Source organism: Chrysemys picta, chromosome 7 (genome assembly GCF_011386835.1).
Source record: "Chrysemys picta bellii isolate R12L10 chromosome 7, ASM1138683v2, whole genome shotgun sequence".
Taxonomy (NCBI): Eukaryota; Metazoa; Chordata; order Testudines; family Emydidae; genus Chrysemys; species Chrysemys picta.
The window spans coordinates 655,786-679,147 of record NC_088797.1 but is presented as its reverse complement, the minus strand read 5'-3'; the positions used below and the strand labels follow the sequence as shown (position 1 = coordinate 679,147).

The following is a 23,362-nucleotide window of genomic DNA, read 5'->3' as shown; positions in this document are numbered from 1 at the left end:
AAGGAGGCTGAGGAGTGCAGGGGTTTGAACAGAACTGCCTGGGGGGGGGTGCAGCGGGGGTCCCTGGCACCCGCTCACCCGCCTCGGATGTAATCCACAAAGGTGAACTCGGACTCCACGGCGAAGGAGAGAAGGGTCACCTGCCGGAGACAGAACGTCAGAGCCCGCCAAGACAGCCCCCCGAGACAGGCCCCCCTCCCCACTGACAGACCCCCGAGACAGACCCTTGAGACAGCCCCCTGAGATAGATCCCCCTCCCTACAGACAGCCCCCCAAAACAGCCCCCCCAAGACAGCCCCCCGAGACAGCCCCCTGAGTTAGGCCCCCCTCCCTACAGACAGCTCCCCGAAACAGCCCCCCACAGACAGCCCCCCGAGACAGGGCCCCCCTCCCCACAGACAGCCCCCTGAGACAGCCCCCTGTGACGTTATTGATATAATCTGGGACCATATAGATCATTGTTGCAACCAAGGTCCTGTAGTGGCACGCAAATCTTGTATAAAGGGGGTCAAATGGGGTGTCTAAGACAAGGTTATGGTTTACTGATTATGATTATGCTGTCTATGTATGTGTATCACTTTTGTAGTTGAAGTTATGAATATTGGCTCTATACTGTCTGTATTTCAAACTTATGCTATGCTTCTGGGTGACATCCCAGACAAACTGGTGTTAGCTCTGCCTAGCCTGCTTGATGGCCCATTAAGGACCATCAGCTATACAATGGACCCACTGAGAGAAGGCAAATATGCCTTGAGACTCAACAAAGTATGCAGGAACTTGCCCATGTGACTCCAGACTCCATTTTCCTGTAATTTTCCACAGTAAGAACAAAGAGGTGTTCTTACACCTGGAAAAGACTATATAAGGCTGATGCCTCATCTCCATCTTGTCTTCAATCCTGCTTCATACCACTGGAAGAACTCTGCTACAAGCTGAAGCTTTGAACAAAGGACTGAGGACCCATCCCAGCGGGGGATGTATTCCAGAGACTTGATTTGAACCTGCAGTTTATTCCATCGCTGCTGCAAGCCTGAACCAAGAACTTTGCCATTACTGTATGTAATTGATTCCATTTAACCAATTCTAATTCTCATCTCTATCTTTTTCCTTTTATGAATAAACCTTTAGATTTTAGATTCTAAAGGATTGGCAACAGCGTGATTTGTGGGTAAGATCTGATTTGTATATTGACCTGGGTCTGGGGCTTGGTCCTTTGGGATCAGGAGAACCTTTTTCTTTTACTGGGGTATTGGTTTTCATAACCATTTGTCCCCATAACGAGTGGCACTGGTGGTAATACTGGGAAACTGGAGTGTCTAAGGAGATTGCTTGTGAGACTTGCAGTTAGCCAGTGGGGTGAGACCGAAGTCCTCCTAGTCTGGCTGGTTTGGTTTGCCTTAGAGGTGGAAAAACCCCAGCCTTGGGCTGTAACTGCCCTATTTGAGCAATTTGTCCTGAGTTGGCACTCTCAGTTGGGTTCCGCCAGAACCGCATTGTCACACACCCCGAGACAGGCCCCCCTCCCCACAGACAGCCCCCAAAACAGCCCCCTGAGATAGGCCCCCCCCTACAGACAGCCCCCAGAGACAGAGCCCCACTCTCCCCAGAGACAGACCCCCAGAGAGACATCTAGAGACAGTTACTGGAAACAGAATGTCAGAGACCACCCCCCGGACAGACCCCCCAACAGACCTCTGCCCCTCCACATAGAGACCCCCCAAATACCCCCTGTCTCCCAAAGAAACCCTCCCCCACTCTGCAGGGAGACAGAGCTGGAGACACCCCTCTCCTGTCCCCCCCAGGACAGACAGAGGCTGCAGGGCAGGCGCAGGGGTCGTCGGAGCTGAAGGGAGGGAGCCGTGAGGTGCGTCACCAAGGGGGCAGGGGCAGCATGCAGTGGGCAAGGGGCAAAGAGGGAGTCGGGGGCACTGCCTGGCCTGGCGGGGGCGTGCATTCCCTCAGGGGCTCCGGCAGGTTTCACTCACCGTTCCAGAGTTGATGTATTTCTTCTTCTTGCATTTCTTCTTTGGATTTAACACCTGATGGAAGCAGAGGAATAGTTCAGAGACCCCAACATCAGCACACACACCCCAGGTGTTCCTGACAGCCCCCCCAGCTGCCAGCCCCCCAGGTGTTCCTGACAGCCCCCCCAGCAGCCAGCCCCCAGGTGTTCCTGACAGCCCCGCCCCGGCGAACCAGCCCCTCCGTGCTGCCAGCCCCACTGGCAGTTACTGTCAGCCCCCGACCATGCTGCCAGCCCCCGCAGCTGCTCCTGACAGCACCCCCATATCGTCACCCCTGGCTGTTCCTGACAGCGCCCCCAGGCCGCCAGCCCCCCCCCCGCCGTTCCTGAGAACCACCCCCCCGGGTTACCAGCCCCCCCCCCCAGGCTGCAATCCCTCCAGCCATTCCTGACAGCCCCCCCCGGGCCGACAGCCCCGTGGCCATTCCTGACAGCCCCCCTTTGCTGCCAGCCCCCCAGGCTGTTCTTGAGACACCCCCCCATACTACCAGCTGCCCTGTACCGCCAGCCCTGCTGGCCGTTCCTGATGGCCCCCCTGGGCTGTCATCTACCCCAGCCATTCCAGACAGCCCCTCTTTGCTGCCAGTTAAATTCCCAAGCCCAGAATCTCGCCTGGATTCTAACCCCTGCAGCAAACGCCACGTGAGTGAGGCCCCCACGAGAGCCGCCAGTCCGGGCAAACGCCTACCAGCCCAGAGCTGCCCACTGGGAGAACTCCTCCAGGCCCCCGAGCTGGCCCAGGCCCCCAACCCCAGCGGGGCTGAGACGGGTGTGGGGGGAACCAGGAGAGCTGGGCAGCAGCAGGCCTCACCTCATAGACTGTGAACTGGCTCTGAGCGCGGGAAAGCTCCCGGTAGCTCGTGGCAAACTCCCCGATGAAATCGTGGCTGTGTGCAGAGAACGAGCACAAGGCAGGTGTTAGTGGGCAGCACGGATACTCACTCAGCCTGTCATGGGGGGAGAGGGCACAGGGGGCCTCGCCCACTATAACCTGGCACACCATGGGCACAGCCTGGGAGACAGCCCCCTACTCTGACCTCTCAACCCCACTCTCCTCCTAGAGCTGGGGAGAGAACCCAGGAGTCCTGGCTCCCAGCCCCCTACTCTGACCTCTCAACCCCACTCCCCTTCCAGAGCTGGGGACAGAACCCAGGAGTCCTGGCTCCCAGCCCCCCCTGCTCTAATCCACCAGCCCCCGCTCTCCTCCCAGAGCTGGGGACAGAACCCAGGAGTCCTGGCTCCCAGCCCCCCCCTGCTCTAACCACTAGACCTCACTCCCCTCCCAGAACCAGGGAGAGAACCCAGGAGTCCTGGCTCCCAGCCCCCTACTCTGACCTCTCAACCCCACTCCCCTCCCAGAGCTGGGGAGAGAATCCAGGAGTCCTGGCTCCCAGCCCCCGCTGCTCTAATGCACCAGTCCCCGCTCCCCTCCCAGAGCTGGGGACAGAACCCAGGAGTCCTGGCTCCCAGCCCCCCGTGCTCTAACCACTAGACCTCACTCCCCTCCCAGAGCCAGGGAGAGCCCTGCTGGGCGTGGTGCTGTCCCATCTAGTGGCACTGAGATCACTTAGCTAAGGGCTGTGTAGCTTTTAGCTCATCCAGTAGAGGCTCATGCCTTTAGCTCACGGGGTCTGTCACCGTTACACAGGGAGAGAACCCAGGAGTCCTGGCTCCCAGCCCCCTGATCCAACCCACTAGACCCCACTCCGCTCCCAGGGCCGGGGAGAGAACCCAGGAGTCCTGGCTCCCAGCCCCCCTGATCCAACCCACTAGACCCCACTCCGCTCCCAGGGCCGGGGAGAGAACCCAGGAGTCCTGGCTCCCAGCCCCCCTGATCCAACCCACTAGACCCCACTCCGCTCCCAGCGCCGGGGAGAGAACCCAGGAGTCCTGGCTCCCAGCCCCCCTGCTCTAACCCACCAGCCCCCACTCCCCCTCCCAGAGCCGGGGGAGAGAACCCAGGAGTCCTGGCTCCCAGCCCCCCTGCTCTAACCCACCGGCCCCCACTCCCCTCCCAGAGCCGGGGGAGAGAACCCAGGAGTCCTGGCTCCCAGCCCCCCTGCTCTAACCCACCAGCCCCCACTCCCTCCCAGAGCCGGGGGAGAGAACCCAGGAGTCCTGGCTCCCAGCCCCCCTGATCCAACCCACCAGCCCCCACTCCCCTCCCAGCGCCGGGGGAGAGAACCCAGGAGTCCTGGCTCCCAGCCCCCCTGCTCTAACCCACCGGCCCCCACTCCGCTCCCAGGGCCGGGGAGAGAACTCAGGAGTCCTGGCTCCCAGCCCAGTGCCCACTAGCCCTTGCCTCACAGGCAGGGCAGAAACGGGGTGGCTGGAGGATGAGAGAAGGGGCAGCCCTGGTGCCCAGACACAGGAGCCTTCCAGCAGGCAGCCCCAGCAGGGCGGCGAGGTGGGGCCCAGCGGGTAGGGGCAGGAACCCAGCCAGGCCAAGGGCTGCTCCCGCTCGCTCTGGACAGACTCAGGGACTGGCTCCCTGGGCCCCAGAGCTTGGAGGCCGGCTGAGGAGACCCACTGGCTGCGGGGTGGCCAGGAGATCATGCGCACAGGCAGCAGCCCAGGGTGAGCCCAGGGAGAGCAAGGGGGAGGGAGTTATGGCCAGGGCAGACCAAGGATCAGGCCTAAGGCCAGACAGTAGCTGGACCGGGGGGGGGGGGGGGGGGGGGAAGGCACTGGGGACGTGCCCCCGCCTGCCCCTGGGCTCCTCACGGCCTGGTCCCACCTTCCATCCCGGTCCCAGTCGTACACGTCTATCTTCACCGTCCTGAAATACAAATGCAGGCAGCAGGTTAGAGAGCACCCAGGATGGGCCTGGAGAGCCCTGCGGGGCCTGGCACCCCATGCTTCAACCTCCCCGCCCCCGGGCCCCCACTGGGGCCCTGCTCCCCCTCCCCTGTCCCCACCCCCAGGCCCCCGCTCCCCCATCCCTCCCCCACTCCTCCGCCGGGGCCCTGGTCCCCCAGTCCCCCATCCCTTCCCCCACTCCTCTGCTGGGGCCCTGCTCCCCCATCCCTGCCCCCACTCCCCGATCTCCACCCCCGGGCCCCCCACTCCTCTGCTGGGGCCCTGTTCCCCATCCCCGCCCCCAGGGCTCCCACTCCCCCATCCCCCACTAGTCCACTGGGGCTCTGTTTCCCCACTCCCCCATCCCCACCCACACTCCCCCATCACTTCCCCCACTCCCCTGCTGGGGCCCTGCTCCCCTGCTCCCATCCCCTCCCCTGCCAGGGATCCGCTCCCCTGACCTCACCCCCAGGGCCCCACTCCCCCATCCCTGCGCCCACATCCCTGCTGGGGCCCTGCTCCCCCATCCCCGTCCATGGGTCCCCACTCCCCCATCCCTCCCCCACTCCTCCACCGGGGCCCTGTTCCTCCATCCCTGGCCCCGCTCCCCCATCCCCTCCCCTGCTCCCAGAGCCCCGCTCGGCCAACCCCTTCCCAACTCCCCCATCCCCGCCCCCAGGGCCCTGCTCCACCATCCCCTCCTCCTCCCCCAGTCCAAGCCCCTCCTTCCCCCCCCCCAGGACTGGCCTAGAGAGCTGCCCCTCCCCCAGGGCTCTGCTGGGCCCCGGAGTTTGTGTGTCTGGGATCTGCCCGCGTTCTGGCTCTGTGCGTTCAGCCCCCGGTGGCAGGACAGGATGGACACGTGTCTGGCTCCTGACCTGTCGTAGTCCCCGTTGCACAAGGCTCGCACGGGGATGGAGAATGGCTGCCACACCGGGTTGAGTGTGTTTTTCACTACTTCTGTCTTGTGGCAAATCGTGAACCTGGAGGAGGCACCAGAGAAGTGGGGCTGAGGGCAGGCACTAGCAGGTAGGAACCCACCCCAGCTGCTCCTCGCTGGGCGCCTGCCCCATGCAGGGTGGGGCGTCGCACGGCCCCACACGTACGTGCCGTCCTCGTTGCTGCGGTAGAAGACGAGGAAGGGGTCGGATTTCCCGAAGAAGTCCTTCTTGTCCAGCTTGTTGGCGCAGAGCTGCATGGTGACAATGTCCTGAAAGAAACGGACTCCATCAGGGTGGGGCGGGTCAGGATCCAGGCACAGGGTGGATGGTGAGGGGCAGCTGCTGATGCAGGCAGGAGGGGCCTGCACCATGGTAGCCAAGCCCCCTGGTACCCCATCCTGCCCCCCAACTCTACCAGTGCCCCCCATCCTGCCATAAGCTCCCTGCTATCCCATCCTGCCATCAGCCCCCTGCTACCCCATCCTGCCCCACAACTCTACCAGTGCCCCCCATCCTGCCATCAGTCCCCCATTACCCCATCCTGCCCCCAACTCTATCAGTGCCCCCGTCCTGCCATCAGCCCCCTGCTACCCCATCCTGCCCCACAACTCTACCAGTGCCCCCGATCCTGCCATCAGTCCCCCATTACCCCATCCTGCCCCCAACTCTATCAGTGCCCCCGTCCTGCCATCAGCCCCCTGCTACCCCATCCTGCTCCACAACTCTACCAGTGCCCCCCTGTGACGTTGTGCAGTCTATATGGTTTTATAAAAATATAAGTGAATATAATGTAACTGGGATATGCTTCATGCAAAAGGTCTCTTGCAAGGTATCATTACAAAGCTCATAATCTACTGAGTGTGATCATCCTATTTGTAGAAATGTACCACTCTTGTATCTAAAACTAGAAATATAAAACATAACTCTGAGGGCCTACTGTAATTATGTAAAGTGTGGGCCATTAAGGATGGTTTGGAATCTTGATGACTACCATTGTCTGCAGATGGCTGTATTTACCTGTGAGTCTTCCTGTATGTAGAAAGAACAGGAGTACTTGTGGCACCTTAGAGACTAACAAATTTATTAGAGTGCTGGCAAGTGAGTAATGAAGTCTTGCAGTGACATGTGATCATGTCACCTGAACTGGAATCCATCTTTAACCTGCTGCTTTTCCAGTGTGGGGGGGTGTGTGTGTGTGGAAACTCAGAGGGACAAAGGGTTCCCGCCTTATGCAAAAGATATATAAAGGGGGGAAGAGAACAAAGGAGAGAGAGGAGCCATCATGAAGAATCCCCTAGCTATCACCTGAGCTGTAACAAGAGCTGTACCAGGGGAAAGAATTGTGCCCAGGCCTGGAAGGTGTCCAGTCTGAGGAAAAACTTACTGAAGCATCTCTGAGGGTGAGATTATCTGTATTCAGTTTGATTAGGCATAGATACGCGCATTTTATTTTATTTTGCTTGGTGACTTACTTTGTTCTGTCTGTTACTACTTGGAACCACTTAAATCCTACTGTCTGTATTTAATACAATCACTTTTTATTTAGTAATTTACTCAGAGTATGTATTAATACCTGGGGGAGCAAACAACTGTGCATATCTCTCTATCAGTGTTATAGAGGGCGAACAATTGATGAGTTTGCCCTGCATAAGCTTTATACAGGGTAAAACGGATTTATCTGGGTTTAGACCCCATTGGGAGTTGGGCATCTGAGTGCTAAAGACAAGCACACGTCTGTGAGCTGTTTTCAGGTAAACCTGCAGCTTTGGGACAAGTGATTCAGACCCTGGGGTCTGTGTTAGAGCCAGACAGGAGTGTCTGGCTCAGCAAGACAGGGTGCTGGAGTCCTGAGCTGGCAGGGAAAACAGAAGCAGGGGTAGTCTTTGCACATCGGGTGGCAGCTCCCAAGGGGGTTTCTGTGATCCAACCCGTCACACCCCCATCCTGCCATCAGCCCCCTGCTACCCCATCCTGCCCAACTCTACCAGTGCCCCCCTGTGATGAAGTGGGACTGTTCTTGTTTCCTCTGAATACTGTAGGAGTGCCTCAGTTTCCCCTATGCATTTCTTAAGCCTCTAGGTGGTGGGATAAGGGGGTGTAATTGTTGCAGAGCAAAGGGCCGACACTCTGTCTCCTGGCAACTAAAGGCCGGGCCCTTCCCCCCTGCAAGGGGATGCTAAAGGTGTGGGAGAACAAAGGAATCAGGTAACCTCCTGGCCCGGGAAAGGAACAAAGCCCAGAGGTCGAGGGGCTGGAGGGTGAGTCAGTTTGGGGCTGGCTGGGGACGTGGAGTGAGTACAGATGTGGGTGTCTGGCTCACTGCCCCCAAAATGGACCTGGCTGAGGGGTCCTGTTTGCTGTACCTACAAGCTCTGTTTTAGACCATGTTCCTGTCATCTAATAAACCTCTGTTTTACACTGGCTGAGAGTCACGTCTGACTGCGGAGTTGGGGGGGCAGGACCCTCTGGCTTCCTCAGGACCCTGCCTGGGTGGACTCGCTGTGGGAAGCGCACGGTGGGGCAGAAGATGCTGAATGCTCCAAGGTCAGACCCAGGAAAGTGAAGCCGTGAGAGCTTCTTGCCCTGGGGACAGTCTGCTCCGAGAGAGACTTCACCAGAGCCCTGCCCGGCTTCGTAGGGAGCAGCTCCAGCATCGCCCGGGGACTCCGTGACACCCCCATCCTGCCATCAGCCCCTTGCTACTCCATCCTGCCCCCCAACTCTACCAGTGCCCCCCATCCTGCCATCAGCCCCCTGCTACCCCATCCTGCACCCCCAACTTTACCCGTGCCCCCCATCCTGCCCTCAGCCCCCTGCTGCCCACACGACTAACTGGGCACTGGGGCAGGGAGCCAGGGCCAGTGCAGGCCCCAGGCAGATGGCGTGTTCAGAGCCTGTAGGGCAGGCCCTGCCCGACCTGGGCCACCCCACTGACATGGGGAGAGTGGCGCCCTGCCCAGACCTATGCCTTCTCCACACGCACACCCCTTCGGCCCCCCAACACAGCCCCCCACGTACACATGCCTCAGCCCTCCCCTGCTACCATCGGCCCCCCCAGCGTCCCGTGGGTCCTGCAGCCAGCCCCGAGCGGAGGCAGCACGCCCGGGCCCGTGAGATGCACTCACCCGGCAGTTGCTGAGCTCCTCAGCTGACAGCAGGATGGTCCCACACTTCTTCCCTGGGACCCCCCTGGGACAAGAAACATCCCGTTAGTGCTGGCAGGAGCGGACGGCAGGCAGGACAGGGGTGCGGCTGCAGCGGGTTTGGCTGCTCCCCCCCCACCCCCGGGTCCTGTCTGCCCCATTGTGAAATCAGCATTTCAGCCCCCTGAAGGGCCAAAGCCAATGACCAGAGCAGAGCACTTGCCCAGCAGGGGGCGCTGTGGGGGGAGCTCCCAGCAGGGGGCGCTGTGGGGGCAGGGCAGGGCGCTGGCTGTGGGGGGAGCTCCCAGCAGGGGGCGCTGTGGGGGTGGGGCAGGGCGCTGGCTGTGGGGGGAGCTCCCAGCAGGGGGCGCTGTGGGGGTGGGGCAGGGCGCTGGTTGTGGGGGGGCTCCCAGCAGGGGGTGCTGTGGGGGTGGGGCAGGGCGCTGGCTGTGGGGGGGCTCCCAGCAGGGGGTGCTGTGGGGGCGGGGCAGGGCGCTGGCTGTGGGGGGGCTCCCAGCAGGGGGTGCTGTGGGGGCAGGGCAGGGCGCTGGCTGTGGGGGGGCTCCCAGCAGGGGGCGCTGTGGGGGTGGGACAGAGCACTGGCTGTGGGGGGGCTCCCAGCAGGGGGTGCTGTGGGGGCGGGGCAGGGCGCTGGCTGTGGGGGGAGCTCCCAGCAGGGGGTGCTGTGGGGGCAGGGCAGGGTGCTGGCTGTGGGGGGAGCTCCCAGCAGGGGGCGCTGTGGGGGTGGGGCAGGGCGCTGGTTGTGGGGGGGCTCCCAGCAGGGGGTGCTGTGGGGGTGGGGCAGGGCGCTGGCTGTGGGGGGGCTCCCAGCAGGGGGTGCTGTGGGGGCGGGGCAGGACGCTGGCTGTGGGGGGAGCTCCCAACAGGGGGCGCTGTGGGGGTGGGGCAGGGCGCTGGCTGTGGGGGGGCTCCCAGCAGGGGGTGCTGTGGGGGTGGGGCAGGGCGCTGGCTGTGGGGTGGCTCCCAGCAGGGAGACTGGGGGGGGCAGGGCAGCGCCCTGGGCTGGGGGGAGCAGATACAGTGACAGGTGTGGTGGGTGGCAGGGAGCTCTGGTGTCTCCCTGGCCCCCTGTGCTGGGCACGTCCCTGCCGCACTGTCCCTGAGGGAGCTGGAGTGTGGCCGGCAGCAGGGCCTGAGCCTGAGACGCCCACCACGGGGGCGGCAGGTCAGACGAGGCTCCCGGGCTCCCAGCCCCCTGTGCTGCACGAAGCAGGCCCTGCAGATTTCAGGGGGGTTTGCTTGGCACATCCCCACTGCCCTCAGGAGGGAGAGCACGTGCCCTGCCGGCCGCGGGCCCCCTTCCCTCGGGGATCCGCGCCCCACAGGGGACCAAGCCCATGGGGACTCGCTGGCCCCTCCAAGCCGCCTTTCTGCCAGCGGGCAGGGCCAGGAGCCCTGGGGGCAGGGCAGGATGGTCCCTGGGGCTGCGGGATGTTGTTGGGGGTCCCCGCCTCAGCACAGCCTCCCCCAGCTACACCCTGAAGTCGTCTCACTCTCTTCCTGGGCCTGTGTCTGAGTGCGGCTGGCCCTGCTGCTCCAGGTACCGCGACAGGCCTGCCCAGCCAGCTCCCCATGTGCACTGTGGCATGGGCCTGGGACACGGGGCCTTTCCCCTCTGGGGGGCGCTGGCTCTGACCTAGCTCCAGGGCAGGGGCGGGCTGGCTGGCTGGGGGGCAGTATGTGGGGGGGCAGGGACTGGCTGGCTGGGGGACAGTATGTTTGGGGGTAGGGACTGGCTGGTTGGGGGCATTATGGGGGGGCAAGGACTGGTTGGCTGGGGGGCTGTATGTGGGGGGTAGGGACTGGCTGGCTGGGGGACAGTATGTGTGGGGGTAGGGACTGGCTGGTTGGGGGCATTATGGGGGGGCAAGGACTGGTTGGCTGGGGGGCAGTATGTGGGGGGGCAGGGACTGGCTAGCTAGGGGGCAGTATGTGGGGGGGTAGGGACTGGCTGGCTGGGGGGCAGTATGTTTGGGGGTAGGGACTGGCTGGTTGGGGGCATTATGGGGGGGCAAGGACTGGTTGGCTGGGGGGCTGTATGCGGGGGGTAGGGACTGGCTGGCTGGGGGACAGTATGTGTGGGGGTAGGGACTGGCTGGTTGGGGGCATTATGGGGGGGCAAGGACTGGTTGGCTGGGGGGCAGTATGTGGGGGGGTAGGGACTGGCTGGCTGGGGGGCAGTATGTGGGGGGGTAGGAACTGGCTGGTTGGGGGCAGTATGCAGGGTTATAGGAGTCCTGCCCCAGCCCTCCCCCCTGCACAGAGCCCCCAGGAGCAGGCGAAGGGAGGCTCACGTGAGGGGTCTCTCCAAGCGGCTCCGCTGGGATCCGATCACTTCGCCCAGGGCCACGAACGCCTGGCCCAGAAAGTCCTGCCAACAAGATTCGCTAGTTAGGGCACACAGATCACTGGTCTCGCCCGCAGGTGGGGAGGGCAGACCATGGCGTGTCCCCAACCCCCACCCCAGGGCGCCCCCAGGGCAGGACAGCTCGGAAGCCCCAAGTCCCACCCTGGGGTGCCCCCAGAGCTGGGCGGCTCAGAGCACACCCCACCCAGGTGGTGTCAAAGTTTGCAGATGACACTAAATTACTAGGATAGTTAAGTCCAAAGTAGCCTGCAAAGAGCCACCAAGGGACCTCCCAAAACGGGGTGACAGGGCAACGAACTAGCAGATGAAATTCAGTGTTGACATATGCAAAGTAAAGCACACTGGAAACATAATCCTGACACTACATACGTGGGCAGTGGGCGAAGCGTCCCCTTGGGGTGGCTAGCCCCCTACTCCACCTCTTCCATTTGAGGCCTCGCCCCCGCTTGCTGCTCTCAGCCCCCCTGCACCGCTAGTCCCAGCCAGGGCAGGGGGGCTGAGAGCTCGGACCCTCCTCCTATGGCTCCGGCTGGGGTGGGAGTTGAGAGCTCGGTCAGGGCTGCCACCCCACCCATGGCTGCACCCCTTCCTCCATGGGCTCCGCCCTGTTCCACCCACAGCCCCCCCCGCTCACTCCTCCCCCTCCCCCAACCCCCCCGCTTGCTCCTCCAGCTCCCCCCAACCTCCCCCCGCTCACTCCTCCTCCCCCTCCCCCCAACCACCCCCCGCTGCGGCTCCAAGACTAAAAAAGCCCATGGCGGGGGAGATTTTTCTCAGGGCCCCAAATTGGCCGGTGCTCCTTGGCACAGGCCCTGTGGCCCATGCAGTAATCCGTCACTGGTCCCCCCCTCCCCGGCAGCACGAGGTTTGGGGAGGCTTAGCCTCCCTCAGCCTCCATTATGCGCCTCTCAGGTGTACCTACAAAATGATGGGGTCTGAGTGAGCTGTGACCCCTCGAGAGAGCTCTCGGGTTCGTGGCGAGTTCTCTGAAAACATCCACTCACTGTGCAGCGGCGTCAAAAAGGCGAACAGAATGTTGGGAATCATTAGGAAAGGGATAGATAATAAGACAAAAAATATCATGTTGCCGCTATATAAATCCATGGGACGCCCACATCTGGAATACTGCGTGCAGATGTGGTCACCTCATCTCAAAAAAGCTAGATTGGAATTGGAAAAGGTTCAGAGAAGGGCAACAGACATGATTAGGGATATGGAACGGCTTCCGTCTGAGGAGAGATTAATAAAACTGGGACTTTTCAGCTTGGAAAAGAGGCGACTAAGGGGGGATATGATAGAGGTCTATAAAATCATAACTGGGTGGAGAAAGTGAATAGTGAAGTGTTATTTACTCCTTCTCATAATGCATGAACTTGGTGTCACCCAATGCAATTCTAGGCAGCAGGTTAAACAAACCCCAGGCCGTGCTTCTCCACGCAGCGCAGTCAGTCTGCGGAGGATGCCAGTTTCGTTGCCAGGGGACGGGAAGGCCAAAAGTGTAACTGGGGTCAGACCCGACCTAGCTCAGTTCCTGCAGGTTGGGTCCATCAATGGCTGTTAGCCAGGATGGGCCGGGAGGGGACCCCGTGCGCTGGGGGTCCCTAAGCTTCCGACGGCCAGCAGCTGGGAGTGGGCGACGGGCTGGATCCCTGGATCCCTGCCCTGGTTCCCTGCTGCACCTGGCCTGCCAGAGCCAGGACACGGGCTGACGGACCATTGCTCTGACCCAGCACGGCTGTGCTGATGTTCTGGATTCTTGCCTGCCCCCTGCCAGCCAGAGCTTGCTGCTGAAATGAGGCCAGTGCTGCAGTGGGGAGCAGGAGCTGTGGGGCACCCCGATGGGGAGGGATGGCTCATGTCTTGGTTGGCAACCTCCACCAGCCCTTTGTGTTCCGGAGCTGCAGGAGCACCGGCCAGGCCCAGGACAGGATGTGGGGAGGGATGTTCCCCCGGCCGCCCAGGAGAAGAGAGGCCCCCCATGGCGGGAGGCACAGGTACCACGGCTCTGCGCTGCAACGGCGCCAACTGCTTCCCTGCGCCGGGAGTCCTGTCCAGGGCCCCCAGGCCCTCCCGGCTGGGAGGGGGGGCACTCCCTGCAGGGGTAACCAGCATAGGCAGGGTTCAGTCCCTGGTGACAAACGGCCCCTGCCCACCTGGGACTCCCCCAGCCCACCCCTCGCTCCGGCTGTGCTTTGCCCATTTGCCACTGTGAGCAGGAGAGGCACGTACCTTCTGTGGTCCCAGGGTGGGCAGCAGAGAGAGAGAGCAGGTTAGACTAGGGTGATGATGGAGCCCGGGCTGCCACCCCTCTGAGGGCCAGCAGCAGGTAGCGGGTTGCCCCATCGCTCTGGGTCACTGGCAGCACCGGATCCAGCCAGGCACCCTGGGGGCAGGCTCCGGAGAGCAGCAGGGAGGGGATGCCAGAGAGCCGGGGTCAGAGCCTGGGTGAGCGGCGCCAAGCAGCGGCCAGGGCCAGGCCCGTGTTCTCTGTGCCAGACACGCAGTGCAGCTCCTTGGGCATTCGGCGCCTACACTGCGCTCTCCTGCCAGGACCAGATGGCTAGCTGCTCCCGCTGGGCCAGGCCCACGCCTGGGGCCCTGCCTGGGAACCGGCTCAGCCCCTGGGCGGCCTCTGGCCAGTCCCTGCCTCGCCAGGCCGCAATTCCCATCTGTGCAGTGGGGCTGCGAGGTGCCCCAGCAACGGGGCTCAGTCTGTGCCCCCTACAGACAGGGCCGAGCTGCCTCTGCACCACAGCTGGGGAGACCCTGAACACCCCCCCCCCCAGGCCACAGAGCCGCAGCGTCTCACTGGTCCAGCAACACGGCTGAGACTAGGGACCCGCAAGACACATGGTGACAGGGGAGGGCTGAGCACAGGGGAGGCAGAGTGGGGGGGCTGAGCGGGGCGGGAGCAGAGCGGGGGGCTGAGCGGGGGGGGGCTGAGCCGGAGGTTGGGTCCGGAGGGAGGCAGAGTGGGGGGCTGAGTGGGGAGGGGGGAGCAAAGCAGGGGGGCTGAGTCCAGGGGGGGCCAAGCGGGGTGCTGAGCAGGGGGGGCTGAGCCGGAGGTTGGGTCCGGAGGGGGGCAGAGCGGGGTGCTGAGCGGGGGGGGCTGAGTCTGGGGGGGCAGAGACGAAGGCTGGGGGGGGGCAGAGCAGGGGCCTGAGTCTGGGGGGGGCTCAGTCCAAGGGGGGGAGAGCCGGGGGCGGGTCCAGGTCCACACTCACGTGTTTAGAGATGTTGCAGCTCTTGGAATCCACATTGTAGCTTGTGGGGAAGAGAGGAGAGCCGTGAGCGCCTTGCAATGGGCGCAGGACCCCCCCCAGGAACAAGCTCTATCCGGGGCAGCGCTGGGACGAGACGGGGGCTACGGGGTCCCACATGCAGGGTACTGAGCACCAGCAGGTGATGGAGGCTGGCGCCCGGTGGCCGCCCTGACGCCCAGCACTGCCCGGAGAGGCCTGGGGCTCCTGGACCCCTTGTTGTGGGGCACTGATGCGGACACACAGCTGGGGCTGCGTCGCTCAGCGACTGGGGGGGCACCGCTTCGAAGCACCGGCGCCCGCTGTGTCCTCAGGCCACTGGGAGCTGGGCCCTGCACAGACAGAGACAGGCCCAGACGTGCCCCTGGCACCAGGCACAGCTGTTCTCCAGCCCCCACGTCTCATGTTCTCGCCCACCCCGGGCGCTGCTGGGTGTTGTCGCACCACTGGGCTCCTGCCCTGCGTTCCCGGGTCACGACGACTTCAGGCTGGGCCCATGTTACACGCTGGCCGGAAGAGCTTCTGTTTCTGCCTACGGCAGAGTCAGGAACCCTGGGAGCACCATGAGGAGCCTTGTCATCGTCCAGCCTTGCTGCAGCCGCTCCACCACCCCACAGCCGCCCCGTCACATCACCCTGCAGCCGCTCCACCACCCCACAGCCACCCCACAGCCACTCCACCACCCCACAGCCGCTCCGTCACACCATCCTGCAGCCGCTCCACCACCCCACAGCCACCCCACAGCCACCCCACAGCCGCTCCACCACCCCACAGCCGCTCCGTCACATCACCCTGCAGCCGCTCCACCACCCCACAGCCGCCCCGTCACATCACCCTGCAGCCGCTCCACCACCCCACAGCCGCCCCGTCACATCACCCTGCAGCCGCTCCACCACCCCACAGCCGCCCCACAGCCGCTCCACCACCCCACAGCCGCTCCGTCACACCATCCTGCAGCCGCTCCACCACCCCACAGCCGCTCCGTCACACCATCCTGCAGCCGCTCCACCACCCCACAGACGCTCCGTCACACCATCCTGCAGCCGCTCCACCACCCCACAGCCACCCCACAGCCACCCCACAGCCGCTCCACCACCCCACAGCCGCTCCGTCACATCACCCTGCAGCCGCTCCACCACCCCACAGCCGCCCCGTCACATCACCCTGCAGCCGCTCCACCACCCCACAGCCACCCCACAGCCACCCCACAGCCACTCCACCACCCCACAGCCGCTCCGTCACACCATCCTGCAGCCGCTCCACCACCCCACAGCCGCTCCGTCACATCACCCTGCAGCCGCTCCACCACCCCACAGCCGCCCCGTCACATCACCCTGCAGCCGCTCCACCACCCCACAGACGCTCCGTCACACCATCCTGCAGCCGCTCCACCACCCCACAGCCACCCCACAGCCGCTCCACCACCCCACAGCCGCTCCGTCACACCATCCTGCAGCCGCTCCACCACCCCACAGCCGCCCCGTCACATCACCCTGCAGCCGCTCCACCACCCCACAGCCGCCCCACAGCCGCTCCACCACCCCACAGCCGCTCCGTCACACCATCCTGCAGCCGCTCCACCACCCCACAGCCACCCCACAGCCACCCTGCAGCCGCTCCACCACCCCACAGCCGCACCGTCACATCACCCTGCAGCCGCCCTGACACGCCACCCCACAGCCAACCTGCAGCCACCCTGCCACCCCACAGACATCACAGCCGCCCCACCACCCCGCAGCCACCCTGCAGCCACTCCACCACCCCACAGCCATCACAGCCGCCCCACAACTGCCCCGCAGCCACTCCACCACCCCACAGCCGCCCCACAGCCACCCCACAGCCGCTCCACCACCCCACAGCCGCTCCGTCACACCATCCTGCAGCCGCCCTAACACGCCACCCCACAGCCAACCTGCAGCCGCCCCACCGCCACCACAGCCGCCCCACAGCCACCCTGCAGCCGCTCCACCACCCCACAGCCATCACAGCCGCCCCACAACCGCCCTGCAGCCGCTCCACCACCCCACAGCCACCCCACAGCCACCCTGCAGCCGCCACCACACTAACCCCACAGCCACCACAGCCGCCCCACTACCCCACAGTTGCTCCGTTACGCCACCCTGCAGCCGCCACAGCCCCCCCGTAGCCACCCCAGCCACCGCCCCAGAGCTTTGCACCCTCACCTCCAGCTCTCCCAGGAAGGACTCCACTTTAGCCCAGCTGGCAGCCATGCCACAAATAACCTGGTCTCCAACTAAGGGCCAAGCGGGAAAGCAGGGGGGGAGCAGAGCCAAGGCGGGGTGGGGGAGAGGAACGGGGGGGGGGAGCAGAGGAGGGACGGGGGAGGGGAACTGGGCGGGGTGAGCAGAGCCAAGGCAGGGTGGGGGAGAGGAACGGGGGGGGGGGAGCAGAGGAGGGACGGGGGAGGAGAACTGGGCGGGGTGAGCAGAGCCAAGGCAGGGTGGGGGAGAGGAATCGGTGGGGGGGGGGGAAGCAGAGGAGGGACGGGGGAGGGGAACTGGGCGGGGTGAGCAGAGCCAAGGCGGGGTGGGGGAGAGGAATCGGTGGGGGGGGGAAGCAGAGGAGGGACGGGGGAGGGGAACTGGGCGGGGTGAGCAGAGCCAAGGCGGGGTGGGGGAGAGGAATCGGTGGGGGGGGGGAGCAGAGGAGGGACGGGGGAGGGGAACTGGGCGGGGTGAGCAGAGCCAAGGCAGGGTGGGGGAGAGGAACCGGGGGGGGCGGAGCAGAGGAGGGACGGGGGAGGGGAACTGGGCGGGGTGAGCAGAGCCAAGGCGGGGTGGGGGAGAGGAACGGGGGGGGGGGGGAGCAGAGGAGGGACGGGGGAGGGGAACTGGGCGGGGTGAGCAGAGCCAAGGCGGGGTGGGGGAGAGGAATCGGTGGGGGGGGGGAGCAGAGGAGGGACGGGGGAGGGGAACTGGGCGGGGTGAGCAGAGCCAAGGCGGGGTGGGGGAGAGGAACGGGGGGGGGGGAGCAGAGGAGGGACGGGGGAGGGGAACTGGGCGGGGTGAGCAGAGCCAAGGCGGGGTGGGGGAGAGGAATCGGCGGGGGGGGGAGCAGAGGAGAGACCAGGGAGGGGAACTGGGCGGGGGGGAGCTGAGGGAGGGGGGCAGAGGGATCTGGTGGGGGAGGGGATCAGGTTTCACTCACACATCAAAGCGCAGGTTCTGCTTCTCCTCAAAGAAATAATCAAGGACGAACTTGCGGACGAAGTCGGGGTTCAGGGTGTTGTCAATCACTTCGGTGCGTCCAAACTGAGGGGAGAAGGAGGTGAGGGGACAGCACCCAACCCAACCCAGAGGGGCCACCTGGGGCCACATGGCCGTGGCATGGCCCCTGTGTCCCAGCACGTATGTGAGGAGGGGAAAGTGTCCCAGAGCCCCCTGTTTAATTCCAGCTGCCTCCCTGGCCTGTAATCCAGATTCCCTGGGATTAAGGCCAACGGCAGAGCCAGATCATTAGCGCGGGAGCAGGAGGCCATATGGGCCAGTTTAGCAGAGCAGGCGATTAGGCGGCCCCAGCCGGGAGCCCCCCAGGGTTCAGAGTGGGGCAGGCCCAGCCCCTCAGCAAGGGGGCGCTGTGGAACCCCCAGCTGGGCCAGGGGCTGCACTGTTGCTCCTGGAGCTGGTGCCCGGAGCGATGGCTGGGCCCTGCTCAGACTGGCTAGCGGAGCAGGTGCAGCCCCCAGAAAGAATCTGTTCCAGTCCCTGGGCAGCCCCGTCCCGCGGCCCCAGCTCCGGCTGATCTCTGCTGGGCCGAGGGGACGGATCTGGAAATCCCCAGGCCTGCAGGTCTCAGCCCCGGCTCAGGGAGCTGCAGCAGACTTTGCTTCTGGCCACGCAGCATCCCCCCCCGGGCCGGGACCTGAGCCCAGGGCAGGAGCCTGGTGCTGCCCCAGAAGCAGCAGGGTGCATGGGGCTGGCGCGGAGCAGGCCAGCGCCAGCAGGGAAGTCAGGCAGCCGCAGCGTGACGCAGGGGAAGCAGACACGCTGCTGGCAGTGCCCCAGGAGACGCCATGCAGCGAAGCTGTGAACTCGCCCTAGCCTGAGGCTGCGAGACGGGCAGTGGTGCTGAGGAGAGGGGCCAGGCCGAAGGCTGGTCATTGCTCTGCTGCCAACGCAGCCCCCTCCAGGTGAACGGGGAGTCAGGGGCCCTGCTCGGCCGCCAGCGAACCTGCCGCTGGGTCCAGGAGCAGCCAGGCCCATGGGTATGAAGGAGTTAGACAAGGAACCCTCTCTGAAAATGACTCAGAGCCGCTGGGAGTGCAGGGCCAGGATCTGGGAGCTGCCGGGCATGGGGCCGGGCTCTGGGAGCTGCTGGGCACGGGGCCGGGCTCTGGGAGCCGCCGGGCACGGGGCCGGGCTCTGGGAGCCGCCGGGCACGGGGCTGGGCTCTGGGAGCTGTTGGGAACGGGGCCGGGCTCTGGGAGCCGCCGGGCACGGGGCCGGGCTCTGGGAGCCGCCGGGCACGGGGCCGGGCTCTGGGAGCCGCCGGGCACGGGGCCGGGCTCTGGGAGCCGCCGGGCTCGGGGCTGGGCTCTGGGAGCCGCCGGGCTCGGGGCCGGGCTCTGGGAGCTGCTGGGCTCGGGGCCGGGCTCTGGGAGCTGCTGGGCACGGGGCCGGGCTCTGGGAGCTGCTGGGCACGGGGCCGGGCTCTGGGAGCCGCCGGGGATGGGGCTGGGCTCTGGGAGCCGCCGGGAATGGGGCCGGGCTCTGGGAACTGCTGGGAACGAGGCCGGGCTCTGGGAGCTGCTGGGCACGGGGTTGGGCTCTGGGAGCCGCCGGGCACGGGGCCGGGCTCTGGGAGCCGCCGGGCACGGGGCCGGGCTCTGGGAGCCGCCGGGCACGGGGCCGGGCTCTGGGAGCTGCCGGGCACGGGGCCGGGCTCCAGGGGAGCGGGAGGAGACAGTGTCAAGTGGCTAAGTCTCGCCCTGGACTGCTCAGCTTTGCGCTCTCCTTGACAAAGACTCAGCCGTGGCAGATGAGCCCACTGGCTTGTTGGGGGGTGGGGGGCACAGGGCTAGACGGGCGCATTGGCAGCTGGAGCTGGGGTGACAAGCGGGTCTCCCGAGCACCCCGTAAGGAGCCGTGCCAGAGCAGGACAAACATCGACCCCTGCTGCAGTGGGGGCAGGGTGTGGGCAGCCGACAGGGCGCCGGCTCCGGGCACTGGGACGGGCCCCACTGCTCTGACGCTGGGCACTCACCTCCCTCCATTCCTTGCTGCCACTCCCCTGGACGAACAGAACCACTACTGCAGAGAGGAGAGCATGGGGTTAATGACTGCCTCTGCATCAGAAGCCACCGCATCCCACTTCATCTCACACACTGCACCCCCCACACCCATCCCACTGCATCTCACACACTGCACCCCAACACACCCCACCCCACTGCATCTCACACTGCACCCCACACCCATCCCACTGCATCTCACTGTAGCGGAGTGTGGGGGGGTCAGGGCCCTGCACCCCTCTTCCTGAGATTCACTGCGACTCTCAACCAGCCAGTAAAGCAGAAGGTTTTATTTAAGGACAGGAACACAGTCTCAAGCAGAGCGTGTAGGTACGACCAGACCCCCTCAATTAGGTCCCTCTGGGAGGTTCAGGGAGCTTAGACCCCAGCTTGGGGTTCCCTGCGTTGCACCACCCAGCCCAAACTGAAACTAAACCAAAACTCCTCCTGCTGCTCCTCTCTTCCCTGCTCCTCCTCTCCTTTGTTCAGTCTCCCGGGCAGAAGGTGTTAATTCTCCCCACCCCCATTCCTGGCTCAGGTTACAGCTCAGGTAGCTTCCTTCAAGGGAAGTCCCCCATCCCCACTGCAATCCCCCTGCAACATTCCCAGGTCAAATCTGCCCCGCTCCCTGCTCCGTCACACTCACACACTGCACCTCCACATCCCACTGCATCTCACACCGCACCCCCCACACCCCATCCCACTGCATCTCACACACTGCACCCCCACCCCACTGCATCTCACACACTGCACCTCCACATCCCATCCCACTGCATCTCACACCGCACCCCCCACACCCCATCCCACTGCATCTCACACACTGCACCTCCCAACATCCCATCCCACTGCATCTCACACACTGCACCTCCCAACATCCCATCCCACTGCATCTCACACACTGCACCTCCACACCCCATCCCACTGCATCTCAGACTGCACCCCCACACCCACCTCATTGCATCTCACACACTGCACCCCGACACACCCCATCCCACTGCATGTCTCACACACTGCACCTCCCCACACCCCATCCCACTGCACCTCACACACTGCACCCCCACACCCCATCCCACTGCATGTCTCTCACACACACTGTACGCACACTGTCCCCACCTCATGCAGGTGCACCCTGTGCACGCACACCTCATGCAGTCCCCCACTGTGCACACATGCTTTGCACATCACAGTGACTACACACACACCTCACTGCACATATACACCTCGCAAATATACACTGCACACCCCATCCCTTTGTGCACACACTGCATGTGCACTCCCCTACCCCACATGGGCACTTTGCAGATGCACACCTCGTGGACACCAACCCACTGCACGCATATACCTTGCACATCACACTGCATGCGTACACACAGGCATACCTTGTGCACCACATTGCATATACACATTAACCTTGCTCACTGCGGGCACACCTTGCTCACCCCATATACACATTAACCTTGCTCATCCCAGCTCTGCACTCTCTCCATGCCCCTGCACACACTGTGCACAACCCTTGTGCACACCAAGCATACATGCTTCATGAACGCCCCCATGTACCCCTTCACACACTGTGCACACCCCCACCCCAGACATGCAGCACACTGCATGCACACACCCCCATCCCCCGGCATTGCACGCACACACTGTGCACACCAGCCCGTCTCCTTCTCAAAAGCTGCTTCTGCCACGAGGCTCTAGTGCTCATCTCAGCTGAGGGGGCCAAGCCGGCCTGTGCGGCTCCCCTGCTCCGGAGGTTTGTCTCTGCCCAGGCTGTGCAGCCCGATGCACTCACGGGCCCCTCCCACTGCCCAGGCCTCGCTGCCCCCTGCTCTGCCAGGGGCTTCGCCCTGAGGCCGGTCCCCAGCCAGCTCCACTCCCCACACGTACCAGGGTCAGACTTGGAGAAGGTGTCCATGTCCAGCAAGTTCCTGGGGAGACAGACAGACGGACGTGAGCCAGGCTGGAAACTCATCCAGCCAGGGGAGAAGTGGGGGAACCGGGGTCTACGAACCTGGCTCCAGCGGGAGCCCCAACGACTGCAGAACTTGCAGCCCCCGAGCATTGGGCCCCCGCCCAGGCCTCCCCCCGGAGCCGCTGGAGTCCGTCCGCATTAAACCCTTCAGCCAGAACCAGACACGTCAGTGGACACTGCACCCAGGAGCTCAGGCGCGGGGTCCCCGGGCCGGGCGGAGGGGGTTGGGGGCTGGGAGAGGAGGCCAGTGTCTGTGTGTGGTGGGGGCCCCACCCCTCCCCCAAAGCTCAGGGGGGCCTGCCTGGCCCTCAGGAGAACCTCTCCTCGTTGCCATGGCAGCGGCACAAACAGTCCCTACAATGAATACTTCTCTTAACAGCTGGTCCCTGCAGCCCCGACCTCCTGGGCAGATCCACCGGGGAGTCCAGCTGGGCGAGGGGCTGGAGCACCCCAGGGTGGTGCGGGGGGGCAGAGGGGACTCAGCTGGGCGACAGTTACTAGCTGGGGGTGCCCTGACCCTGCAGCCCCAGCCCTGGTTGTCCAGGCTCCTGTACCAGCCCCGGGGGCCTGTCTCTCCTTTCGGGGCCTCGGGGAGAAACATCCGCCCGGTGCAGTGCGCGGTGGAAATGCGGCTGTTCCCCTTTGCCCAGAGGGCTCAAGGTGTGCACAGGCGCGGGGAGCCCAGCCCTCGGCTCCCCGTCAGTCGCCATCACAGGCAGCACTTTAAACAAACAGAATAACCCCCACTTTATAAACCCTGGCAAGAAACCAAGATGGCTGTGGGCATGGGGCAATCCCAGCAGGAGGCGCTGTGGGGGTGGGGCAGGGGGCTGGCTGTGGGGGGGCTCCCAGCAGGGGGCGCTGTGGGGGCAGGGCAGGGGGCTGGCTGGGGGGCGGAGCTCCCAGCAGGAGGCACTGTGGGGGCGGGGCAGGGCGCTGGCTGTGGGGGGAGCTCCCAGCAGGGGGCGCTGTGGGGGCAGGGCAGGGTGCTGGTTGTGGGTCAGAGCTCCCAGCAGGAGGTGCTGTGGGGGCGGGGCAGGGCACTGGCTGTGGGGGGGCTCCCAGCAGGAGGCGCTGTGGGGGTGGGGCAGGGCGCTGGCTGGGGGGGGAGCTCCCAGCAGGAGGCGCTGTGGGGGTGGAGCAGGGCACTGGCTGTGGGGGGGCTCCCAGCAGGAGGCGCTGTGGGGGCGGGGCAGGGCGCTGGCTGTGGGGGGGCTCCCAGCAGGAGGCGCTGTGGGGGCGGGGCAGGGCGCTGGCTGTGGGGGCAGGGCACTGGCTGTGGGGGTGCTCCCAGCAGGGGGCGCTGTGGGGATGGGGCAGGGTGCTGGCTGTGGGGGGGCTCCCAGCAGGGGGCGCTGTGGGGGCAGGGCGCTGGCTGGGGGGTGGAGCTCCCAGCAGGGGGCACTGTGGGGATGGGGCAGGGGGCTGGCTGTGGGTCAGAGCTCCCAGCAGGAGGTGCTGTGGGGGCAGGGCAGGGCACTGGCTGTGGGGGAGCTCCCAGCAGGGGGCGCTGTGGGGGCGGGGCAGGGCACTGGCTGTGGGGGGGCTCCCAGCAGGGGGTGCTGTGGGGGTGGGGCAGGGCGCTGG

General features: G+C 64.7%; 1 protein-coding gene across 2 annotated transcripts in view; it reads right to left on the bottom strand.

Moving 5' to 3' along the window:
- The window catches only part of CPNE9 (copine family member 9), a 41,979-nt gene that overhangs the window by 11,110 nt on the left and 7,507 nt on the right, over positions 1-23,362 (bottom strand). Inside the window, exons 2-13 of one of the 2 annotated variants that reach the window (XM_024109946.3) lie at positions 21,691-21,731; positions 19,779-19,825; positions 17,724-17,827; positions 14,520-14,559; positions 11,222-11,298; positions 8,889-8,952; positions 5,929-6,032; positions 5,701-5,805; positions 4,761-4,802; positions 2,835-2,910; positions 1,986-2,039; positions 79-140 (exon numbers count right to left, since the gene is read on the bottom strand). In XM_024109946.3, coding sequence (XP_023965714.1) covers positions 79-140; positions 1,986-2,039; positions 2,835-2,910; positions 4,761-4,802; positions 5,701-5,805; positions 5,929-6,032; positions 8,889-8,952; positions 11,222-11,298; positions 14,520-14,559; positions 17,724-17,827; positions 19,779-19,825; positions 21,691-21,731 — 816 coding nt within the window. Of the gene's footprint in view, positions 1-78; positions 141-1,985; positions 2,040-2,834; positions 2,911-4,760; positions 4,803-5,700; positions 5,806-5,928; positions 6,033-8,888; positions 8,953-11,221; positions 11,299-14,519; positions 14,560-17,723; positions 17,828-19,778; positions 19,826-20,005; positions 20,440-21,690; positions 21,732-23,362 lie in introns of those variants that run through there. The other variant, XM_065552847.1, reaches the window with a different exon arrangement.